Source organism: Bactrocera tryoni, chromosome 2 (genome assembly GCF_016617805.1).
Source record: "Bactrocera tryoni isolate S06 chromosome 2, CSIRO_BtryS06_freeze2, whole genome shotgun sequence".
In the NCBI taxonomy this organism is placed as follows: domain Eukaryota; kingdom Metazoa; phylum Arthropoda; class Insecta; order Diptera; family Tephritidae; genus Bactrocera; species Bactrocera tryoni.
The window spans coordinates 13,493,349-13,516,175 of NC_052500.1; the positions used below are offsets into that span (position 1 = coordinate 13,493,349).

Consider the following 22,827-nt stretch of genomic DNA (forward strand, 5'->3'; position numbering starts at 1 on the left):
AAACAGACGAAATATTTGTGTGCCTGGTTTCCGCCTAAAGGAATGTTTTCATGCAAATATATAAAAATATTTGGAATATATAGCAACATTTTCAAAAGACCGACTTGAGAATTTGTAAAATAACCTTATACATATGCCACTACTTATCAAATAACTAAAAACACAACAATGACCCTCAGTGGTTTTAAGTTTCAGCGGCACACCAAGTGTGGTTTTCGTTTTCATACTTCGATAGAATTAAGCGGCTTTGAGTGTCGCTTGACTGTCGCAAATTATGGTTATATGTTCGTTGCAACAGTTGCGTCCGACTTATGGAAAAGACGTATGCCTGAAAAATGTTCAGAAAACTTCCCATAGGTATAGAGAGTTTGCGACTCCACTGCGACACACTTCTGCTGTCATTTGGAACAGTGTGTGTTTGGCTTCCTGACCAATAACTAGATAAAATGCTGTGAGCTCAAGCATGACTTCAAGTGTTGCGGTCGGGCATGTGCACATGGCACCCGTAATGCAGGAGCAGGCAAGTCGTTGCAGATTCGATAGTTGGAACCCTACCGAAGCCTGCGATGCTTTTGAATCCCATACGTGATTATCCACCGCCACCGTAAACGAGACGATGGTCGCCTTAGATGTTCAGCTCAACCCGAAGAGACGAATTCTGGTATCCCCAGGTGTAGTTTCTACTAGTCTTGTACGCAGTACGGCCTCTATCCATCTGCGCACCGGTGCTGCTACATTCCTTTTCTCCAGTGCCCTGGCTATGCTCTTGTGAGACGAGTTGTCAAAAGCACCTTTGATGTCAAGGAAGGCGCATAAAATTACGTCCCCTCCGAAGTTTACTGGTACGAAGCAATATTAGTTGATCTGCCTACTCTGTTAGCCAGCTCGTTCACTTGCACGGGTGCAATATTCAGCACCTTCGATCTTATTTCATGATCCATACTCTGTAATAAGAAGGAAGTTAACCTAATTGGCCTAAGGGATTTTTCCAATGAATATTCTTTGCTTTATACCTTGCGTATAAAGATCACCTTCGCAGTCCTCCATATTTTAGATATATATGACAGTGTGAGGCTATCCGTCATCAGACGAACAAGGTGTGGCAGTAAAATCTGGTCTTCTTGTTGTGATAGTGCTGGAAAGATGCCGTCTATTTAAGATAAAAGGAACTAAGCAAATCACTAGCCTAAAAAGCGCTGGCCTCGTTAGATCAGATATTCGACGGCTTATGACTGACTCACAGTTTCACACAACTATGACAGATCTTCAAAGAGTAGGATTGCCTTTAAAGAACTCATAAAAACAAATTTTAGGCAGTAACACAGACCTACAAGGGAATCGTTCAAGTTTTAGGTTTCCCAATGAATCTTAAAGTGCATTTTCTTCAGAAAATTTAGGAGATGTGATTGAAGAGCAAGGTGAACGATCTCCATTTCACGGCAGACTAATATTGGATGCTTCAGAAAGACCTTCCTAATGGTTCCTACAAGCGAAAATGTACCAAAAATAATCTCACTAGAAAGAAACAAAAATATGAAACCAGCTCTCTATTTTCTTGCAGACTTATGTATTATTTGTATCCTTAAACGCATTTTTCCTAAAACTATATTTTTCAAATGTGCATGAGTGATTATCAGATGTAAATGACCTGATCACTAGCAAATTCTGCAAGTTCTGTGAACAGTTCTCCCTTTGATGACTTAGAAGTGTTTTGGTTAATTGGAAAATTAAAATTTGGCTAGCCAAAAACGACAAAAATTTTGAGTAAAACACAACCTGGCCACTTTTTAGCTTATTCTTGTTTTTTTTCACTGTGGGTAATTGTATGAACAATATATTCTAGCGCTTTTTTATCTACATATCGTGTGTAACTTCAAAAATATTTAATTTGTTTCTTCAAAAACTTTACTATGTCTGCTCAAAATATGTATAAATATACCTTGAGCTTTTAAAACATTTGTTTCCTCTTGAAATAGAAATGCGTAAATTCCAGTTTTTGGCTGTGCTAAATATGAAAAAAATTTGTGTATTGAGGAAAATTGTGTGTTCAAAAGAACAAAGCACACAGCTTAAAAAACGCTATTTTTTGGAATTGCAAATAGTTGTTTTTTTTCTTTTTGCAATTCCTAAAAATAGCGTTTTTTAAGCTGTGTGCTTTGTTCTTTTGAACACACAATTTTCCTCAATACACAAATTTTTTTCATATTTAGCACAGCCAAAAACTGGAATTTATGCATTTCTATTTCAAGAGGAAACAAATTGTAAAGTACTACATTAAATATATAAATATACTTACAACAATAAATGTAACAATAAAGTTAAAAAGCACCAGTAGCTGCCTGGTCTGGAAATAGAGCTATTTATTCACTTGAGTGCAGCGCTCATGACAGGTCCACGTGTGAGCTTAGTACCGAACATATGCAAGCAAAGCATATGCGCCAATAAGTATGCATACATTATGTGCTTAAGTGTGTACAAATGAAGACACATGCGAATAAACACATACGTACATATAAATAATAAGCCGTTTGGCCGCGAAGACAAATGGCAACGTGACGCACTATACCAACCGTACTATACTTGAGTGCCAATTGTCATATGAATATGGCGAAAGAAACGAAAACACAGAATGGACTTGCCAACATTTACTAACTCGGAACCATTTTTGCAAATGAGTATATATGTATGTAGATGTATACACCTTCATTACACGTGAAAGGCTTTACTTAAATAACTTTTGTGTGCTTTCAACTAAAAGGAACGGTTTTTTAAGCGCCCATCGCGATAGCCTGCGCTACCTTGACGGCAATGACAGCGGCCACGAAAGCGACTGGCGATTATCTGCTGTTGTTGACAAGTTCAAGTACAATCATGCCAACCGAAATGTAAATGGAAATGTTTGAGCAGAGAAAAACATTAAGTGAACACACACGAGATATACATATATATGTTGTATACTCGTATATGTATATGTATAGCTTCCACACAGGTAACTTTGACCAACAATGACAACATGTGGCTGAAAGAAAGTGCCGCTAACACTAAAGAGGATGTATTTAAATAAACATATATTTTATCATGCAATATACATTAATTGCGACAGCAACACACATGTTAATTGAAACGCCCAAAGCACGCTTATGCAACAGCGCAAACAGCATTCAAGGTCACAACCGATACATGCATACACACTCATGTATGAGCGTACGGGTATAATAGTTATAATTCGACCATTGCAAAGGCTCGCGCCATTCACACACACACATACATGTGTACAAACAATTGACAGACTGACAAGTAAATAATATGAAGGAGCAGCGACGCCAAACAATCAGGCACGACATGCCTTTTCAACAGACACACACACACACACAGGCACAAGCACAAAAAAATATATGTATGTCCGAAAGCAGACAACCTTTGGTATATGTCAACTGACATTTCGACAGGAAACACCCCCATAATAAATGGCAATACGCAACTGAAATAAACATTAAACCATTGCCATCAAAATAATGACTGTTAAATTTATGGTGGACAAGTAAGTGGCGCAAAACGGGTCGCAAAAACAACAAAAAAATAAATAAAAAGGAAATGGCAACAAATGGCGTTAAGGCCAAAAAGGTCAGCGTAGGCGTAAAACGAAAGGTGAAAGGTATTGCAAGCGAAACTGAAATTGCAAGCGTTGCCACAGTTTTTATTTTTTTTTGTGGAAATGGTGCTTCAATTAGTTGGGATATCTAAGTGTCAAAACCCTATCATAAGGAGCATAAATAAAACTTTTTTTAAAGCCAAGCTTTTCCGTAAATCCAAACTTTGCAGCTGGAGCAGCACCTCGGCACTAAATATACATTTCTAGTAAAATGTTGTCCATGTGGCAACTTTGAAAAATTATAATGAAAAAAATAATTAATTAATAGCAATTTAAAGCCGCCACAATCAATTTAAATATAAACAGCGCTAAATTTCCATAAGGCAACCATAGAACAATATAATTTTTTTTTCAATTTGTTTGTAGGCATTTAAAGCAGTCACAGTCAATTTAAATATGAAGTCAAAATTTTTAGTTTACAATGCTTTTTTAGTCCAACTAGCAACGCCAAAAAATTTAAATTTATTTTTTTCAATTTATTTGTAGGCTTTAATTGACTAGCAATGATTATTTAAATAAAAACTGAAAATACAACAAAATATTGCTTAATTTTTTACATATGGCAACCTAAATTAATTTTTTTAATTTGTTTGTAGGCCTTTAAAGCGTTCACAATCAATTTAAATATGATGTCAAAATTTATAGTTTATAATGCTTTTATGTTCATCTGGCTACGCCAAAAAATTAAAATTTATTTTTTGCAATTTATTTGCAAGCATTTAAAGCAACCACAATAAATTTAAATATGAAGTTAAAATTTATAGTTTTAATGCTTTGTTTTGTCCATATGGCAACAATCAAAAACACAAACAATCAATGTAAAAATACAGAAAAAGTTTTCTTTTTTTCCATATGGCAAACTCAAAACAATTATTATTTTTTTAATTTGTTTCTAGGCATTTAAAGCAATCACAATTAATTTAAATGTAGGCTTAAAATATGTCAATTAAATTCTTAATTTTGTCTATATGGCAACACTGAGAAATAAAATGATGATGATGAATTGAAAATAAATTTGTTTTTAGGCATATAAAGCGGGCCACAATCAATTTGAATATAAACTAAAAATATATCAACTTAATCTTTATCCATATGGCAACATTGAAAATGAAAATTAATTGAAAACATTTTTTTTTTTTTCAATTTGCTTGTAGGCAGCCACAATCAATTAAAATATGAAGTTAAAATATATAGTTTGTTTTGTTCATATGGCAACGCCAAAAAATTAAAATTTATTTTTTTTTTTCAATTTATTTGTAGGCTTTAAATGCCCAGCAAACAATCATTTAAAAATTAAAAAGAAATATATTGCTTAGTTTTCTCAATATGGCAACCTCAAAAACTTTCAAAAAAAAATTTTATTTTGTTTGCAATTTGTAGTCACTTTAAGCAACCACAGTCAACTAAAATATGTAAATATAACAAATAAAATTAATGCAGCAATATATGTACAACAACTAAAGTAAATACAAACATTAGGTAAAATATTTTAAGCCAACAAATTCAGGGCCAATTATTAGCGCTTAGCCCCTGCTAACCATTTGGTCAGCGTCCTTTTACACCTAGTTCTTCTACTCCCCTCCCTATCTAATTCAATCTAACTTACTACTTTATATATACATATGCTTATATGCACTTACCTATATATTAGCTGACATGCTGTTGTTAACGGCTCGCTGTTAAGGACACGACATATTGTTATGCTCTAGCCTTTTTTTTGTGTTGAGTAGCTTCAAGTATATTAGCGGAAAAAGGAATTTAGTATAATTTAGTTAGCGCTGAATTGTAAAGCGAGTCACAACGCTTATTCCTAGAAATAGAGTTTGTTAGAAAAATTATTTGTGCGAAAATTTCACGCATGAAATTTGTTTGATATTTGAGTCTAGCCATTTAAAATATAACCAAATTTAACGGTATTAACGTTGCTGTATTTTTGTTGATTGTTGTACAGTTAAGTGCCGCGAAACATTTACTTGTTCATTAAAAGTGTTATAGGTGCTTCCTCTGTGCACTTTATTTGTTATGAATTAATTGTTGCGCATACGCCACGTTGCACCTATAAGAGGCGTTTTGATTTTGTGCGTCTTTTCAAATAAATTTGCTTTTTAGATATGTTACTGGCAATTAAATTAATATATTATAATTAACAATAATTTGGATTTGCTGAAATATATGTATTTAATATGTGAAACTGTTGTTGTGGAGACTAATTTGAATATTTTGATTGCTTGTGGTGTTTACGGTATGCCAAGTGTTGCTTTTGCTTCTTGTTTGGCAGCGCAAAAGTGGTGTAGTAATATAAGTTTTTCGTGATCTCTTAAAATTTTCAGAATCTAACCAACTTATCAGTTTTATAGGCAGTACTTTAAAGATTGAGGGCAAAACCAACGATTTGTTTCCATCTTTTTTCGAGTAACTTAAAATTAAGTTCAAAAAATTGTGAAAAATATTTATGAAATTTTTTAGGCGGCATATAAGTCTTTAAAATCATATTTTTAAAATGCCAACAAAGCTTAAAAGTAAGATAACAATAATATTTTGAATATATAAAGAGTTCTCTACTAGACTAGAAAAAGGGTTAACTTCGACTGCGCCAATGCTATAACATCCTTTACAGGTTTCTTTTTTTTTGTAGAATATTATAAAAGGGTATAAAGAGATATTTTACTTGATTGTGATTGGTCAGTTTATCATATTTTTGAAGTCATATTTTTACAATGTAAACAAAGCTTTATTGCGATTGGTCAGTTTGTATGGCAGCTATATGCTATAGCAGTTCGATCTAAATGATTTGCTCGAAAATTGTGGCATTCCCTTTAGTAATAATACATGCCAAATTTTGTTGAAATGTCTTGTAAAATAAAAATGTTTTCCTAACAAGAACTTAATTTGTATGGTTCAGTTTATATGACAGCTATATGCTATAGCGATCGAATCTGAACAATTTCTTCGGACATTGTATTGTGTCTTGAAAAACAACCTGTGCCAAAATTTCGTAAACAAATATCCTCAAATAAAAGAGTTTTTCATATAAACACTTGATTCCTCTTGTTGAGGTTGTATGCCAGCTATATGCAATAGTGGTCCGATCCAACAAATAATAAGTGTATTGTGAAGAAAAAGACGTGTGCAAAATTTCTTATCGATATTTCAACAATTGTTGAAATAAATAATCAAAAATATGCTCATGCCACAAATATTTCAAATATTTCAAAAAGTGATTTGCACAAATTTCTTCAAGGGTATATTTTTCTCAGCTAAACAGTATCAATGCCATTTTGCCATTTTCGTACTTCATTTTCATTTCATTTCTCACACCAGTGCCAAATACCCCTTTGCTACGCACTCGTACAATGCACTTATCACTCATACGCCATGTCACACTTATAATTCAAATGTTATTCAACACCTGCTGTTGACATTACTAACGAAATTGTTGCTACGTCTCCCACCGAATTCAAACAATATTGTTTTAATCTAACAAACAGCAACTAATTGACCTCAACCCACTAAGCTGTGAATATAAAACCTGCATACAATGCCAAGTGGCGAACCGCTTGCAATTTCACATACTGTATTCACACGGCACATACTGTGTTCAATGTGTGAATTGGCTGTCGACGCTACTGCTAGCATGGCGTAGCTGAACTTGTCATAAAAATTAAAAATCAATTTTTTAATCCGGTTAGTGCCACAATGACAAAGAAAGCAATAAAGAAATATGTCAGCAAGGGTTATATACACACACATAAGCAAGCACATGTATACAAGTGACTGCAGCTGTTTGAGTGCGCTGTTGGACGCAGCAACGCCGCAAGCTAGCAAACGTGCTGAAGCATTAAACCAAATACTTATATACGCTAGAGCTGTGCATGTATGTACTGTGTGTATGCGAATATATAAAAATATTAACATACAAATTTACAAGTACGCGAACAAAATGCGCGTGTCTGTGTGCTTAAAATGGAATCGATTGCAGTAAACCCATTACGCGAGCTTAACAATCAACAAGAAGCCGCAATGCTCACCACTCAGGCATTTCACCTGCCCTTAAATACACACACAGACATGCATACATGCATACTTACTTATACTTGTATACTTATAACTGGCACATATGATGGTGTGTGTGTAAATAGATGTGCGCGCCGCAGAGGCAAAATAGAGACAACCAAACCATTAAAAAGACAATAACAATAAAGTGAAATTCAATATTTTTCGCTTTAACCAATATACTTTCGGCGAATTGGTTTCATTGTGAAACGCGAGCCGACGACGACGTGGCATTGCATTTTACTAGTACGCGCCGTTCGAAGAAATTGTGCTGGCGGAAAATTTCATTTTTATTTTTGCATTTTTTATACAAATTCGATAAAAGTTATTTCGGCGTAATTTTATTTACGACACGTCGATTGACAGCCGCGCAGTAGTGCATTAAATTATTATAAATATATGTATATATATATATGCAATATACATATGTGTGTTTGCTTGCTTAACCGTGCGCGTAATAAAGCGTATATAAATTAAAAGCAACATTTTAAACAAGTGCAAACGTGATAAAACTGCAATGAAGCGTGAAAATGCAAATACGCTGAGAAAGTATTGCACGACCTTGGCGATAGTACGTGTGAAATTGTCCGAAAAATGCCAGCGGCTTAAGGCTATATAGCAATAAATGCATAAATAAATACAGGAATACGTAAATAAATACAAAAATACATAAATACAGTTATGTGCATGTGTATATGCAGATAAAAAAAGCACTTCCGCGCAATTTTCATGGAAAAGCACTGTATGTGCTACGAAAAATTCACAACCATACACAAAAATTCATCAAATAAATAAATCCACAGCTAGTAAAAATTAATAAGCCACTACTACAAACACTTAAATTTTAAATAAAATGCGAAACAAATACTCAAACTTAACCTCCAACTAACAAAGTAATGAAAAGTAAGTTAAAAGTCAGAGTCAAAGTCAGCGCCACCGACCAAACGGAAAATTGCCCTCAAAGTAAAAGTAATTTCACAGCATGAATTTCAATTAGCAAAAAGCATATTTACTTAGCACGGAAGTATTTCATACAAAAAAACAAAAAAACAGAAACAAAAAAACAAAAGACCAAAAAACAGTAAACAGAAAACCTAAACGAACCACGTTAGCCAAATTATTTAAAGAGAAAAATCACTCTAATTAGAATGCATTAAATGATAGCCACCAGCGGCTTGCCACAACTATCTGTCCAAAAGCACACGCACACCTTCTCAAATTTTTGCTAAAATATACGTGCACCGCATGATTTGGTTGTACGCAATGATGAGCGACCAGTTAAACTAACTGTACTAGTTTATGCTTTTATAGCGCATTGTCACGTTAAAACCGAGTTACTTCATGTTCTAACCGCGGCACTTTTTTTTCTTTTTACTCGTTTCACTCACTTTCAGCATATACTCTTGCCCGCTTGACGAAATGTTGTCTATGTATTTCAAAGCTCATCAAACAGCAGTAGGAGTAGCGTAATGTAATGAGGCGCACGCGAAAATTATATTATACATATAGCATGTTCGCGTGTCAGTGGCAAGCCTTGACCCCCTTTGAACTACTCGTCGCGGCATACTGTGCTGTCTAATTAGTGCAAACGCACTGAAGTTTCAGCTGTAATTTATAGAGCGAAATTTGTGCACAAAAAGTTTATGAAAGCGTGCAATACATGTCAGCTGAAATGAAATGTAATTGGGTGGACAGTTTTTGAAATTCAGAAAATAATTAAAATTTTTAGTTTGAAATTATTGCTAGCGAGTTGAATTAACTAAAATATAATTACGTGATGTATGAGTATTAAAGCTTGCTATCGAGTTGAAATAACATACATTAATATAGTTATACAATAAATGAGTGGTAAAGCGGCTCGATTTTGGAAAAAAAAAATAATAATCGGTTGTATGGGATCTATATGTTATAGTTGTCCGATTTTCTCATTTTATTGTCACTGTTAAATATCTAATAGATAACAGCTCTGCAAAATTACGTGCTCTTAGCTTTTTAATTAAAAGCATTGCGATGAAAAATAAAATGTCTGAATAATCGGTTGTATGGGAGATCTGTGATATAGCTGTCCGTTTTTGTATTGTTGTTGATCAGTATAATATTAAAATGTACTTATGTAATTACTTTCATCAGGATATCTGAAAAACTGAAAAATTTTTTTTTATTCCCGAAAAGTTAAAATTCACCTAAAAAATCGCTGACACGAAATATGTTTTAACGGGTTTCCTGTGAAATTAAATTTGATGCTTTTATGAACGGAACTCGATTTCTTTTGCATGACCACTACGGGAACGCTTGCAGAAGTCCAGACGCTTAACCAAATTTTCGACGGTTTTCAATCATAAATCTTCCGATATGGCCGCAATTTCACATTGAATATTCATATGAAGTTCATTAATCGTCGCTGGCTTGTTGACATAGACCATAGACTTGACGTAGCACAGAAAATAGTCTAACGCGGTCAAATCGACTGATGTGGCCAATTGACTGGGTCATTTCGTGAGATAAGACGTTCAGAAAAGTTGGTTTTCAATAAATCGATTGTGACATTCGCCACAAATTGTTGAAGTCCATATCACCCAATTCGAGGCAAAAATATTCGGCTATCATTGAGCGGTAGCGATTCACATTCGCAGTAACGTGCCGGACTTGATCATAACGGAAGAAGTACGGCCCAGTGACGCCGCCGGCCCATAATCTGCACCAAATCGTAATTTTTAATTTGAACTTGTAAGGATGTTGGCCAAGATCTTTCTCGAAATTCGCCACAACGACGTCACAGAGATGACCACCACTCGGGAACGAGGTATGAGACACTAATTTGGGTCTTCCTCAATCTATGCGCTAGCGGCAGCAATATTTTCGACACTACGGGCACTTATTTGTTTCACTGGCACGAGAACATTTTGTACTGTACATTTCCCACTAGACGCTCAATTGTTGATCCGGTAAGACGATTAAGACCATACCACCATAAATTGGACATAACGCTCTTAAAGTTGAGGCTACTGACTCCGAATTTCGATAGTAAATTTAAATAATTTCGACTCGTTGGGTTGTATATTTTTTCCATGATTAAATTTCCACAAAATGTGGGTCAAATGGTCTTGGTTGGCATATTTCCACCCGTTTATACCAATTTATTTTATAGCTCAAATCCGACATTCTATTCATATTAAGTGTTGGTAACCACAGCAAAATGACAGTTCGAATTACTGACTTTCAAAAGTTACATGAAAAGCAAGAAAAGACTGTTCCATCTGACTGCTTTTAGAAATTACAGCAAAATTTAATTTTTTTTTTGCAAACGTCAATGTTCTGTGACGTCCCTTCAAGCGTTATTGGGTTGATGAGATTCTAAACTTTTTTTTTTCTGAAGTCCCTTTCAAGCTATATTGAATTGATAAGATTCTAACTGTGCGACTGGCACACGTTTTTCATTACTTCATAACTGCAAATATAGAGTTCACATTTGAACCCATGAAGTCGACTGTTTGCCTGTATATAAGCTAGCTAGTTCCTCAGTTTTTGAGATATCAAACTCATCTAACCAAGAAGCTGCTCATTTGTAAAGCCGTTATAGCATATATCTGCCATGCAAATTCATCAAGATGTCTTTACGAAATTTGGCACAAATTATTTTTCAAGATAATGCTAAAATTTTCGAACATATTGTTCAGATCGGATCATTTTAGAGTAAAACTATGTTGTTGTTGTTTTAGCGGCAGAAAACATACCTGAAGTAATTTCGATACATGGGACCGAGTTGATAGTCCTTTGCCGAATAAAAATCCGGGTCTGTTCCCGTTACTTAGACCCGACTGTCGTGGGCACAAAATAAAACTATAATACACATTGACCTTTGCGGGGTAACGTTTACAGATTTAGTTTAGCATATAATTGCTAAAAGAACTGACCTTGTATTATAGCTTCGGTGCAGTCAAAGTTAACGATTTTTCATTATTCTCTTATACTTTGACACAGTCCTTTAATCGGTCAATCGTGCACTCAATTCGACACAGATAACCAATAAACACGTCAATAAATGTCAAAGTCGCATTAGAACACATCACTACAGACACAAAATAAAGAAATAACAAAAAAAAACAAATACAACTAAAACACACTTGCTGACACTACTTTAGACCTGCCCAACAGGCGCTAACCAGCTCTAATACAAGGGACTTAGAGCTTTAGATGGACAGAAGCACAAATCCATGTGCATACAAAGCACACATACATACTTACATACATATGTGTGGTTATAAATTAAACGAAGCACTGCAGTACTAACACAACCACGCGCCACGCCACCAGTTCAATGGAAATTCATTGCATACCGCAAGGGGAGAGGCATTAAATGAAAAGCAAACACACAAATAAATCGAAGAATAGTTGTTGCACCAAATGTATACGTAGATATAGACAAATGTACAGGCAATGCAATTGGCGGCAGACGGGAGAACAATCTGCTTACACTCAGTGACTATTTAATGACTAATTTTGTGTTTGTGTGTGTGTGGTTTCATGCTCGTGTGTGTTGTGGGAAGGCCAGCTCAACCTAAGCACTGCCGCCTCATTGTACAAATCATATGACCTTTAATGGCACATTAATATCTACTCTTCAAACCAAATGCACAACGACAACAAATGATTAATGGCAATGAAAGCTTATTGACTGAATTAAAAATTTGTCAAAATTATAATAATAAGTGAATAAAAAGAGAAGTGAAATTATAGTTTTTGGACAATGTACTGAACGGATTAGTCTATTTTAGCGCTAGCATATGTTCAGCTAATGGTAATGTACTTACATAGTTTAATTAAGGCATCGCTAATAAGTGAGCCTGAAAAATGGAAACCAGGGCATTGACTGTAAGATGGAAATCGATAGATATGGCTTTCTGATTTCATTAATGTTTGGCAAAAAATTACGTTATATTCTCACCAAACCTTTATTAGCTACTTGATATATTCAGATATCGTTATTAAGGAGATAGGCACTGTCAAGCTTGGTTATCTCTACTAATTAGTTCGCATGTTTGACAGAGATGGCTGAAAAAATTTATTAAATATAAAAACTTGTTTCTTTAATCAATTATATAGTGGTAATATGATCTATATAGTTTTCGTAGCTGAGCCGTCGCGGCTCATATTTTTTTATACCCTAAACAGTACTTTCTCCGTTTGTAACACCTAGAAGGAATCAACAAAGAGCATATGAAATATAGTTCCTCAGTTCTTAAGATATGAATCTGAAATTTTGCACACATCGTTATCTCCCCGAGAAGCTGCACATTTGTCGGAACTATCTATATCAGATTACTATGACATAGAGCTGCCATACACACTGCTCGATTATAGTCAAATTCAAGTATGGAAAACTTTTTGATTTAAAAATATATCTTCAAGAAGAAAGTGTTCACATTTGATCACTATAGAAAATAGCTGCCATGCAAAATGGCCTTTAAAAATCAAGTTCTTGTATGGAAAACTTTCGTATTTGACGAGTTGCCCTCACGAAATTTGGTTTGAAGTCTTGCTTAAGACAACGGTACAATTCCTGAACAAATTGTTTAGATAGGAATACTATAGCGTATACTTGCAATACAAAGTGACCTATCTAAGTCAAGTTTTTGTATGAAAAACAATGCTTATCTAAGACAACGGCATAATCTCCAAGCAACATTTTTGAGATCCGACCATTATAACATATAACTTCCATACAAACTGATCCAACAAAATCAAAGCTTTTACTTATTTTTGTGAAAGATTATTTTCGAAGCAAGTGAATTAACCGCTTTCTCCTATCTTTCAACAATATCGACTCTTGTGGAGCTTAGATCCCTCCATAAAGTCTTTTTAGTTCAAAATATGAGATAAAATTCGGAAAGATGTCACAGTCAACAACGGTTAGATAACCAAAATAGTATGCTTATATGCCTAGCAACATATTGGGGAAGCATATAATTTCAAAACTTATCTTGAAAAATTTCGATTAGCACAGCCAAAAATTCCCTGCGGTCATGCAAGGCTTTTCCGGGCTGAAATATATCGTCCGACCTCTTTTAAACACTTTTTATACTAAAACTGTGAAAAAGTATATAAATTCACAAACAGTTTAAAAATCAATGAACTCGTAAAACGAATATCAGCTTTAGCAAACATATGCACAACGTGTTAGGAGAACCAAAACAATAAAAGTAAAAGAAAATCGAAGCAAAAATTAAATTAAATGCGATATTCCAGCTTTTGTGGCATTCAGCGCTCACTCACGTGGCAAAACAACGTGTTTCTGCTGCTATGACATACAAACTTTCCATGTCTATAGTTGAAAGCAGACAGTATTAGTATTACACACAAACACCCCCAACTCCCGCTTAGACATGCGTACAAAAGCACATTCATACCAACACTGTACCACACTTATTGACACAAAGCAGTGACTGGTAAATAAAACAAATACCCAACACATCGAAAAAGAATCGAAATCAATTGTACACACTCGTGTTTATCAATTTGATTGCCCTGAGCAGGTCGCTGGACTATATACCGTATATATTTGATATTATACATATACCATATATATTCGATACGTACAGTCATACATATAGGTAGACATGCGAAAAACAAAATGGGGCAGACTGTGAGCTCACGTGTGGCGGCATACACCTGAGCGCTTCGTACTTTTTGACTTCGCCTTTTGCGGGCATGCCCGATTTTAGTTGGTAGGTTATGCACGAACGGATGCAACTTAAATAGATATACGCTCTGGGAGGTGTACGTAAATCCGTGCGCGTTTGGCGGTTTCCCGGTAACGGTAAAAGCAATAAAAACAACGAAAACAAAGGAAGACATAAGGAAATCGAAAACCATTGAGTTTCCCCCGAAATGATGGCAATAAATCAGTTTGCTATGATATACTTAAATGAATGCTCTTATTTATAGACACCTATATATATATCGGATACCATATATGTATATGTATAGTATGTATTTATTTAAGCGATTTAAGTGTTATGAGAAATTCAAATATCATTAAATCAAATCATAAAATTTCGCTGGTTGTCATTTACTCATACTCACCATATGGTTCTGTATGCTCAAAAGGTTCCCTTATAAAAAAGTTTGAGAAGACAGGAAAAAAGAAGAAGGAGTGTATCGCAAAACCCATAAAATTTGAGAAAATTAGTCGGATTTTGCTGCAATAAACCTTTAGCTAAATTTTTTTTATACAGAATGATGAAGTGTTTGCAAATAGCGAAATTAATTTCAAAATTTGTACCGAGTAAATTTATTTTCACTGAAATTTCATGCAAACATTAGCGTTCAGTATCTATGTATGGCGTGACATCCGGCCAGTTTAACCTAACCTACAAATTATTACAAATTATCAGAATTATTATTATAATTATTCTCATATAATTTTGTCAATATTTTTCACCACTTTTGGTGCGAACCGTAGAATACCTCAACTTATCTAATCAAAATAATTTCTATTGACTGGCGTTTAAAAATATGGAAAAATTAAAAAAAAAAATATTAATTATTAAAAAAAAATATTAATAAAAATAAATTAATCAAAAAAATATTATTCATTTTAACAATAGAAAATATCAGAATCATAAGATTTTTGTTATTTTGCGGTTTTTAGTAGTTAAAATTTAGAATTGGCTGCCATTATGATAGTTAATTATTTATTTACTTTACGCTTAGATATTGAATAATTAAATATAGTTTACCAAAATTGTGCATGTGAATTTGTTTGGGAAATGCGAAATTTACAATTTGATTGCTCAGAAAATTTTTTAGTATTGAAATGCATTTTTTTTAATCAAAATTATATGTATATATTTAGTAAATAAATGAATTTTTACAAAATTATTATACAAAATTTGTATTACTTAAACATTATTAAGGGGTTATATACACTTATTAATTTCGAAATCAATATATACTTAGACTTATTTTATTATGACGAATTAAAAAAAAATGAAATATATTCGAGAACCTTGTCTGAAAATTTTAAGTTCATCCGGCAAATAAGTTCGGAGTTATGAGCGTATTTGTGGTTCTAACTTAGTGTAAACAGCTCATTTACTTCACTTTTTGTGAAGTAAAATGTCTCCAAAATGGCTGGACCGAACAACTTGAAACTTTTACAAAACCTATTTAAACATATTTTTCAGATAACGATCGAAAAAATAAGACTTTTGATAATAATTTCGGTTCTTAAGCCTATCCGATATGTAAATTTTTGCGGAAAAACTGACATTTCTTGGAATTTCAAATCAAAATTTTAACTAGTCCTGCGACCGAAGTGTAAATTTTTGCACAAAACCCAACTTTTTTGAAAAGTCACGAGTGTAAATCGAATTTTCGAAATTTCCAGAACGGAAGCGAGCGAACTATTGTTGTGCTACACGAACTGTTACAGCATTTCATTGGTGGCTTGCGTCGCATTCTTCCCTTCTTTATACAAAAATTTCAAAATATAGCGAATATCTTCACTATTTTCACTCATTTTTGAACAGCTGTAACTTTTTTTCGACTTCCGCTAATTTAATTTTATGGTTAAATGAACGTCTCACCTTTCCGACATTATATAGCATGACACAATGTGATTGGAAACACTTTAGGTGTACCACTGCAACGACATCTACATATTGACAAAATACGAAAAAACTTTTTCGACTACCCAATACAAGACTTTTGCAGTTTTACATCCAAGTAGATCGTGCTATCGCGTTTTGATTCTCCTTGTCCAGATCATCGTACAGATAGTATATGGCTATACAATGACAATCATGTTTTTTGGAAGACAGGCATGCACCACTCTAGCAAATGTCATTACCTCACAGTAGAAGTGAAGTCATTTGTTTCTGGCCAGACAACCCACTGCTGCCCTGCTTTCCAGGACACTTTTGGCCGGTATGCGAAACGAGGTTATAGCCTTATTTGCAGCTCTCATGTTCACGTAGATGTTAACATCTCTAGTTATAAATTTTTTTAATCTTCTTCTTTACTGGCAAATACACCGCATACGTCGTTTTCTACTTTTCGCTATTTGGCGCCAATTCGAGATACCAAATGCAGCCAGGTCCTTCTCCACCCAATCTCTTCAACAGAGTGGAGATCTTCCTCTTCTTATGCTTCCACCGGCGGGTTCCAAATCGAAAACCGAAAGACATATTTTTAAGCAGAAAAATCTTCCTCACTACCAGATAAATGTGCATTTTTATTAATTTAATTAAGGGATTGTCTCGGTGTGACCCTCCGAAAATCACTGAGTTTCGCGCTTTTTGTTTTAATGTTGAAATCAACCTTCATGACAAATATAAAATAATTTTTTTTTTAATGTTTATATATTGGATGTATAATAATTCAATAAATTGTTGAAATGACACGTAAAACAAAGATCCTGTACGATACCCACGATTGCGCCGTAATTTTAGTCTAAAACAAAAATCGCAAAAAGATTATTAATCTGTAGGAAAGTCTCTATCGCGCTATGGAAGCTTTTTTTGTGTTGTTTTTTTGAAATTTGGTCAAATGACGACGGTTTGAACAAAAAATAGCAAATTTTGCACTTTTTTTTTGAAAGTTTTTCGTAAAAAAAAAAAAAGTTTTTAAAAAGAAAAACTTCCATAGCGCAATAGCGAATGACTAGATTTCTAGATGTTTTCAGAACTCTTCTTTTGAAAGTGGATACCGTTTTGAAAAACACCATTCTGAGAAAAACGCGTTTAAAGATTGGAGTTGCACAACTTTTCTACAAGGTACGCTGTAGCGACCGTAATAATTAGAATTTCGATTTCAAAATTTGAGGAAATATTTATTATAGTGTATTCTATTCTAGTGTATGATAATTCAACAAAAAAATCGATTTCTCGAAAATTTCGCACTGAGACGATCCTTTAATAAAACACTTTTTCAAAAACAAATTAAAAAAAACGCGTTCTTTTCAGACTTGTTAATGGATATTACCCCTCCTAGTTATATAGTTTTATAAATTGTTGGTTGCTTAGAGCACTTGATTGTAAAAAAATATTACTTATAAATATTTTATTTATTTTTTCCTTTATATTATTTTCGTTTTCAAACATAATAAGAAGTTTATATAACCAATATATTTTACTACATTTAATTTTCATATAACACCAAACAACTGATAGAAAAAGCGTTTTAACTTTGTCTCTAACTTAATTAAGACTGCAAACCTTCCTAGCAGTTCTTACCGAATTATCTTTTATTATAAAATTTTAGGCAAGAGAGAAAGTTCGTATAACATCTATGTGGCAATACCGACAAAATATTGTCATTTTGTGTGTAAAAATCATCATGAACACGCTCGAATCGCTCTTCTACTAATTTTTTAATACTATTATTATTTAAAATTATTATTTTTGCCATCAGTATGCAATCAAACATTTCCTTTCTAGATAGTTAATTGATTTTCAAGCAGGATTTTATATATTTAAGTGTATTTATTGTATGCTTTGTAGCAAAGTTATGAGTAGATAATCCAAATGAACATGAAAACCAAAGTGCTAAGGTTGTATCATATTTATGTATTTAACTAGTTTTCAACGTGAGCAAAAAGTGAAAGCAGAGTAATATCTAATGCTAAAAGCGCTGCAAATTATTGCTAAATAATTGTGTGAGTTTGCAACCAATATTTCCATTTCTACATACTTTTTTTGTTAATAGCGTTCAATTACAATGCAAACTGCGTGCAGCGTGCGCTGAAGCTTACTTCATACACATTTATTTCACGATACGATATTAATAAGTGCTCGAACTGAGCGCTGTACAGCAATAATTTACTTTATATAAATCCACACGCTGACACTTGTACATAAATAAATAACTGTATTACCATTCACCATCACAGTATGAAGTCCTTTTGGCAAAATAAGTACACACTTTGCTTTCATCGAATTCAATAGTATGCCATCATTCATAGTATTGCCAATAGTAGTAGTGCAATTGTGCATTCGTTTTGCGCCCATTCACCACCCACCGCCTGCCACTTGATGAAACGTTATCAAAAGTTGCAACTGTTTCACATAGCGTATTCGCCCAAAGTTACATCTTACACGCCACGCCACATTCCATGTCACGTCCAGCTACTAGCCGCTATCCTAGTATGTATGTTGTTCACCCGTCCACCTATCATTCACCCGTTCGTTCGCGCTTACGGTGCAGCAACAGCCGGCCACTCGTTTTATATGCAACGACTAGTATTTGTAACTGAGTTTTTTTTTTGTATATTTCTTACCAGCCTCTGCGCAAAGTAAAATGTCAAAATGCTTTTATTGTTGTTGTTAAAAAGTTTACAGCCATTTATCACTTAAAACACATTTTTTAAAAACAATTTTCTTTCTCTTTCTTTTTTTCGGTTCTTTTACGCAAATGATAAAAATAAAATAATAACAACAACAATTCACAACACTGAAAAATGTAAAAACACAAAAATACAAAAATTGCTAAAAAATAAATTTAACTGCTTATATATGATAAAAACACTCAACGAAAAAAAAAAATTTTAAAACTTAAATAAAAATAAAAAAAAATAATGAAATAAAAATTAAAATTAAAATAAAACAAATATTAAAAAATAAATGAAAAAAAATAATAAAAAAATAAAATAAAAAATTAAAACTACTCTGCTTATCAACAAAGGACATTACGAGCAATCTACCGCCAGTGCAATCCGCCGACGAGCTTATTATCAACAACAGCTGCCGGCAGCAGGAGCAACTGCAGCATCAAAAGCAACCATTATTGTTGCAAACTCATACGGAGTCTCCAGCGCAGCTGTTGCTTACTGAACAAAAACAACAGCAGCAACAAGCTTGCAAATCCACATATTCTATTTCCACCACCTCCACCACCACCAATAACCCCAACACCTCCAGCACCACCACCACTCCAACCTCACCCCCACCAGCATTTAACCCAACGAAGTCCATTAACACACCCATATCCGGTGGCAGCAACCCCTTTACCCATACACCAGCGCCACTACCACTACGACAGCAAAACCAAAAAGTTATCACAAGATCACAATCATCTAAAGTTATACAAGAGTTGCAGCAATTGCACCATAATAACAACAACTATCAACAACAACAGCCGCATACGCATTCGATCCACCAACTAAAGCAACAGCAATCACTGCCGGCCACGCTACATCCACCGCAAACGGTTAACGGCAGTCATCATCCGCCACCTTCCAAGTCCGTCTCGATACTCGTGTATAAAACATTGAATACGGTCTTCAAGAGCAGTCGCAAGATCATTGTGCGCGTTTGTGAGGTAGCCAGCGCGAAAAAATCATTCACCATGTTCAAATTCAATAAAGCGGCCGCGCAAAATCGCGCTGAAAATCGGGCGAATGCCTGCACCGGACACGATCAGTTTGTTCGGCCACCGGTGCCCGAGAAGTGAGTGAAATATTGCATTTTATGAAAATCTTTTAAGTGTAAAAACGACTAGAGTGGGAAGTTTTGAGATTGGTGTGAATTTATTAGAGTTCAGAACTCAAGGAAATTCTACTATATTTTCTGACCAATTGTGAAAATTTTAAATGCTGAAACATTTTCCAACCATAAATCCTTATAAATAAAAGTAGTTTAAGACTCACGAATGACAGAGCCGGATTTGATGATCTCTGAATTTTCGAATACGTTTCCACCTCGAATAGCAGATTATTCGATTAGGTTAGGTAGTAGAGTTGACCCTAATCGATGGATCTCATTTGGACAGATACTCATCCTTTATGTCACCCTTAAACTCCTAAAAGTGAATTACGAGATCTTCATTGATCGGCGAAGCATTTTGAACTTATTATAACTTTCTAAAAACGATTATTATCAATCCGATCCACTCAGCTAGATTCGACGTAGAAAATATTTAGCCGAACCTCATCCGAACCTATTGGACAGTGTCCAGTCAGAACACCTATAATTGAGGCGAGATTGACTTTGCTAAGAGCACCTAGTTCGGAAGACCACCTACAGATCTTCTTCTTCTTTACTTGTGTAGACACCGCTTACGCGGTTATAGTCGACTTAACAACTCTTTTCGCAATTTGCCGCCAATTGGAGCTTTGACCAATTGGAGGATGACCTTCTGCACCTGGTCTTTCCCAAGGAGTGAAGGTATTCCTCTTCTTCTGCTTCCCCGGCGTGAACTGCGACGAGTACTTTCAGATCTGGGGAGTTTTCGTCCATTCGGACGACATGACCTAGCGAGCGTAGCCGCTGTCTCTTAATTCGCTGAACTATGTCAATGTCGTCGTATATCTCATACAGCTCATCGTTCCATCGGATGCAGTATTTGCCGTCGCCAATACGCAAAGGACCATAAATCTTACGCAGAACCTTTCTCTCGAAGACTCCTAACGTCAACTCATTAGTTGATGTCATCGTCCATGCCTCTGCACCTTATAGCAGTATAGGAATAATGAATGACTTATAGAGTTGGATCTTGGCCGAACTAACGGCGCGGTTGTTGAGATCGAGATCTCCGAGGGTCTATAGGTACAGAGCTAGAGCAAAAGTTGACATCAGAAAACCGAAACGCATCCAATCGGATGAAATGGTCAGTCCGTAACAAACTCATCGTCTTTGCTCCTTACCTTACATCCCTATATAACGAAGTACATAGAAAATACTTGAATCCAATACAATCAACCATTGTCAAATCTAATTATTTGAGGTTACCTTTGTTGGACGGTGTAAGGTTTACAGAATTAACAACTTTTTTTCTAAAACAAGAAGAATATCTCTGTTAAAAGAGCAAATATTTTGAAGAAAAGAACATTAACGGCACGCGTCGTCTAAACAATAGCAATAGTAATGATCTCGAATGGAAAAAGTTAGTTCCTCTACACTGAAAAAAAACTTCCCACAAACGTCGTTTAAACAATAACAAAGTATCAAAGGCTAACTAACCAAGCTAATACTGAATTCAAATTTTAAATTACGCTCCAAACCACCTAACCACTGCATGCAATTAAACACAACAAATGAAAATCCAAAAAAAACCCACGCCAAATCTTGAAACTAAAACTCAGGAAAGTTAAACACATAATGAAGAAATTACACAAACAAAATGGACTGAAACGCTCCAATTCAGCGATCGAATTTGACGTGTCCGCGCTCACAGCCGCCAATCGCCGGCACATCTACAGCAGGTAAGTCCTTTTTAGCTGACTGAAATGAACGAAATATCTGCCCATAAACGGTTTTGATTTTGGTATTAACTTTTTTATTTCAACTACACACCACTTGTATTCATTTGATTTTTGTATAATAATAAAAGAAAAATAAAATAAAAGTCACTTAGTTCACCACTTATTAGTTTGTGCCAATCACACTTTTTGATCAAATATCCATAAATTACCAAGCATTTTTTGAAAAAAAAAACCACAATTCGAACGAGTTCAGTTTTTGAATTGATCTTCTAATTTGTGTGTGTATTTTCTTTGTTCTGTTCTTTGTTTCTTACGTTTTGTTTCATTCGATGCAAACAAAATTGTTCTCTTGCAGCAATCGATCAGCCAGTTCGGAACAAGATAATTCAGATCAATCCGAGCACTCGGAAAAATCACCATTGGTTAGCGCGAGGTTAGACAATCTAGCTAGGCTATTTTTTAGCAAATCGATGCCAGCGGAAACCGGAAGTAGAGATACCATAGATTCTGTGCTAACGACAAGGTTGCATTTTCTTTACTTATTACCTAAAAATTCAAAATTTCAAAAAAACAGAAGCAACTTATTATTGGCTTAAGTTCTCTCTCTCTCTCCAATCTATCCTCTCTATCAGTATGCTAAGTAAAAATGTTGGATTTTATTGAGAGCGTACTATATAAAGTAACAAAAAACTGTATTGCTAAAAGTTTACATTGAGTTTAATTAAGTTAAAAAAAATCTAATTGTACATAAATATTTTTAACTTTTATTATAACTACATTAAGTTTTAACACAGATGAAGAAATGGTTTTCCATGTTACACACGTATCTTGTTGTACATAAGTATATCTGATATAGTTAAAAGAACTTCTTAGTATTATACGTAAATACCAGAAAAACACACTTTATAATAAAAGAAATTAT

General features: G+C 34.4%; 1 protein-coding gene across 5 annotated transcripts in view; it reads left to right on the forward strand.

The window, feature by feature from the left end:
- The window catches only part of LOC120767544 (slowpoke-binding protein), an 81,722-nt gene that overhangs the window by 36,651 nt on the left and 22,244 nt on the right, over positions 1-22,827 (forward strand). For 2 of the 5 annotated variants that reach the window (XM_040093650.1, XM_040093654.1), the window contains exons 2-4: positions 19,388-20,151; positions 21,786-21,905; positions 22,261-22,428. The exons of 1 other annotated variant lie outside the window; for it this stretch is intronic. In XM_040093650.1, coding sequence (XP_039949584.1) covers positions 19,388-20,151; positions 21,786-21,905; positions 22,261-22,428 — 1,052 coding nt within the window. The remainder of the gene's footprint in view (positions 1-19,387; positions 20,152-21,785; positions 21,906-22,260; positions 22,429-22,827) is intronic. 2 more of the 5 variants (XM_040093651.1, XM_040093652.1) reach the window with 2 other exon arrangements.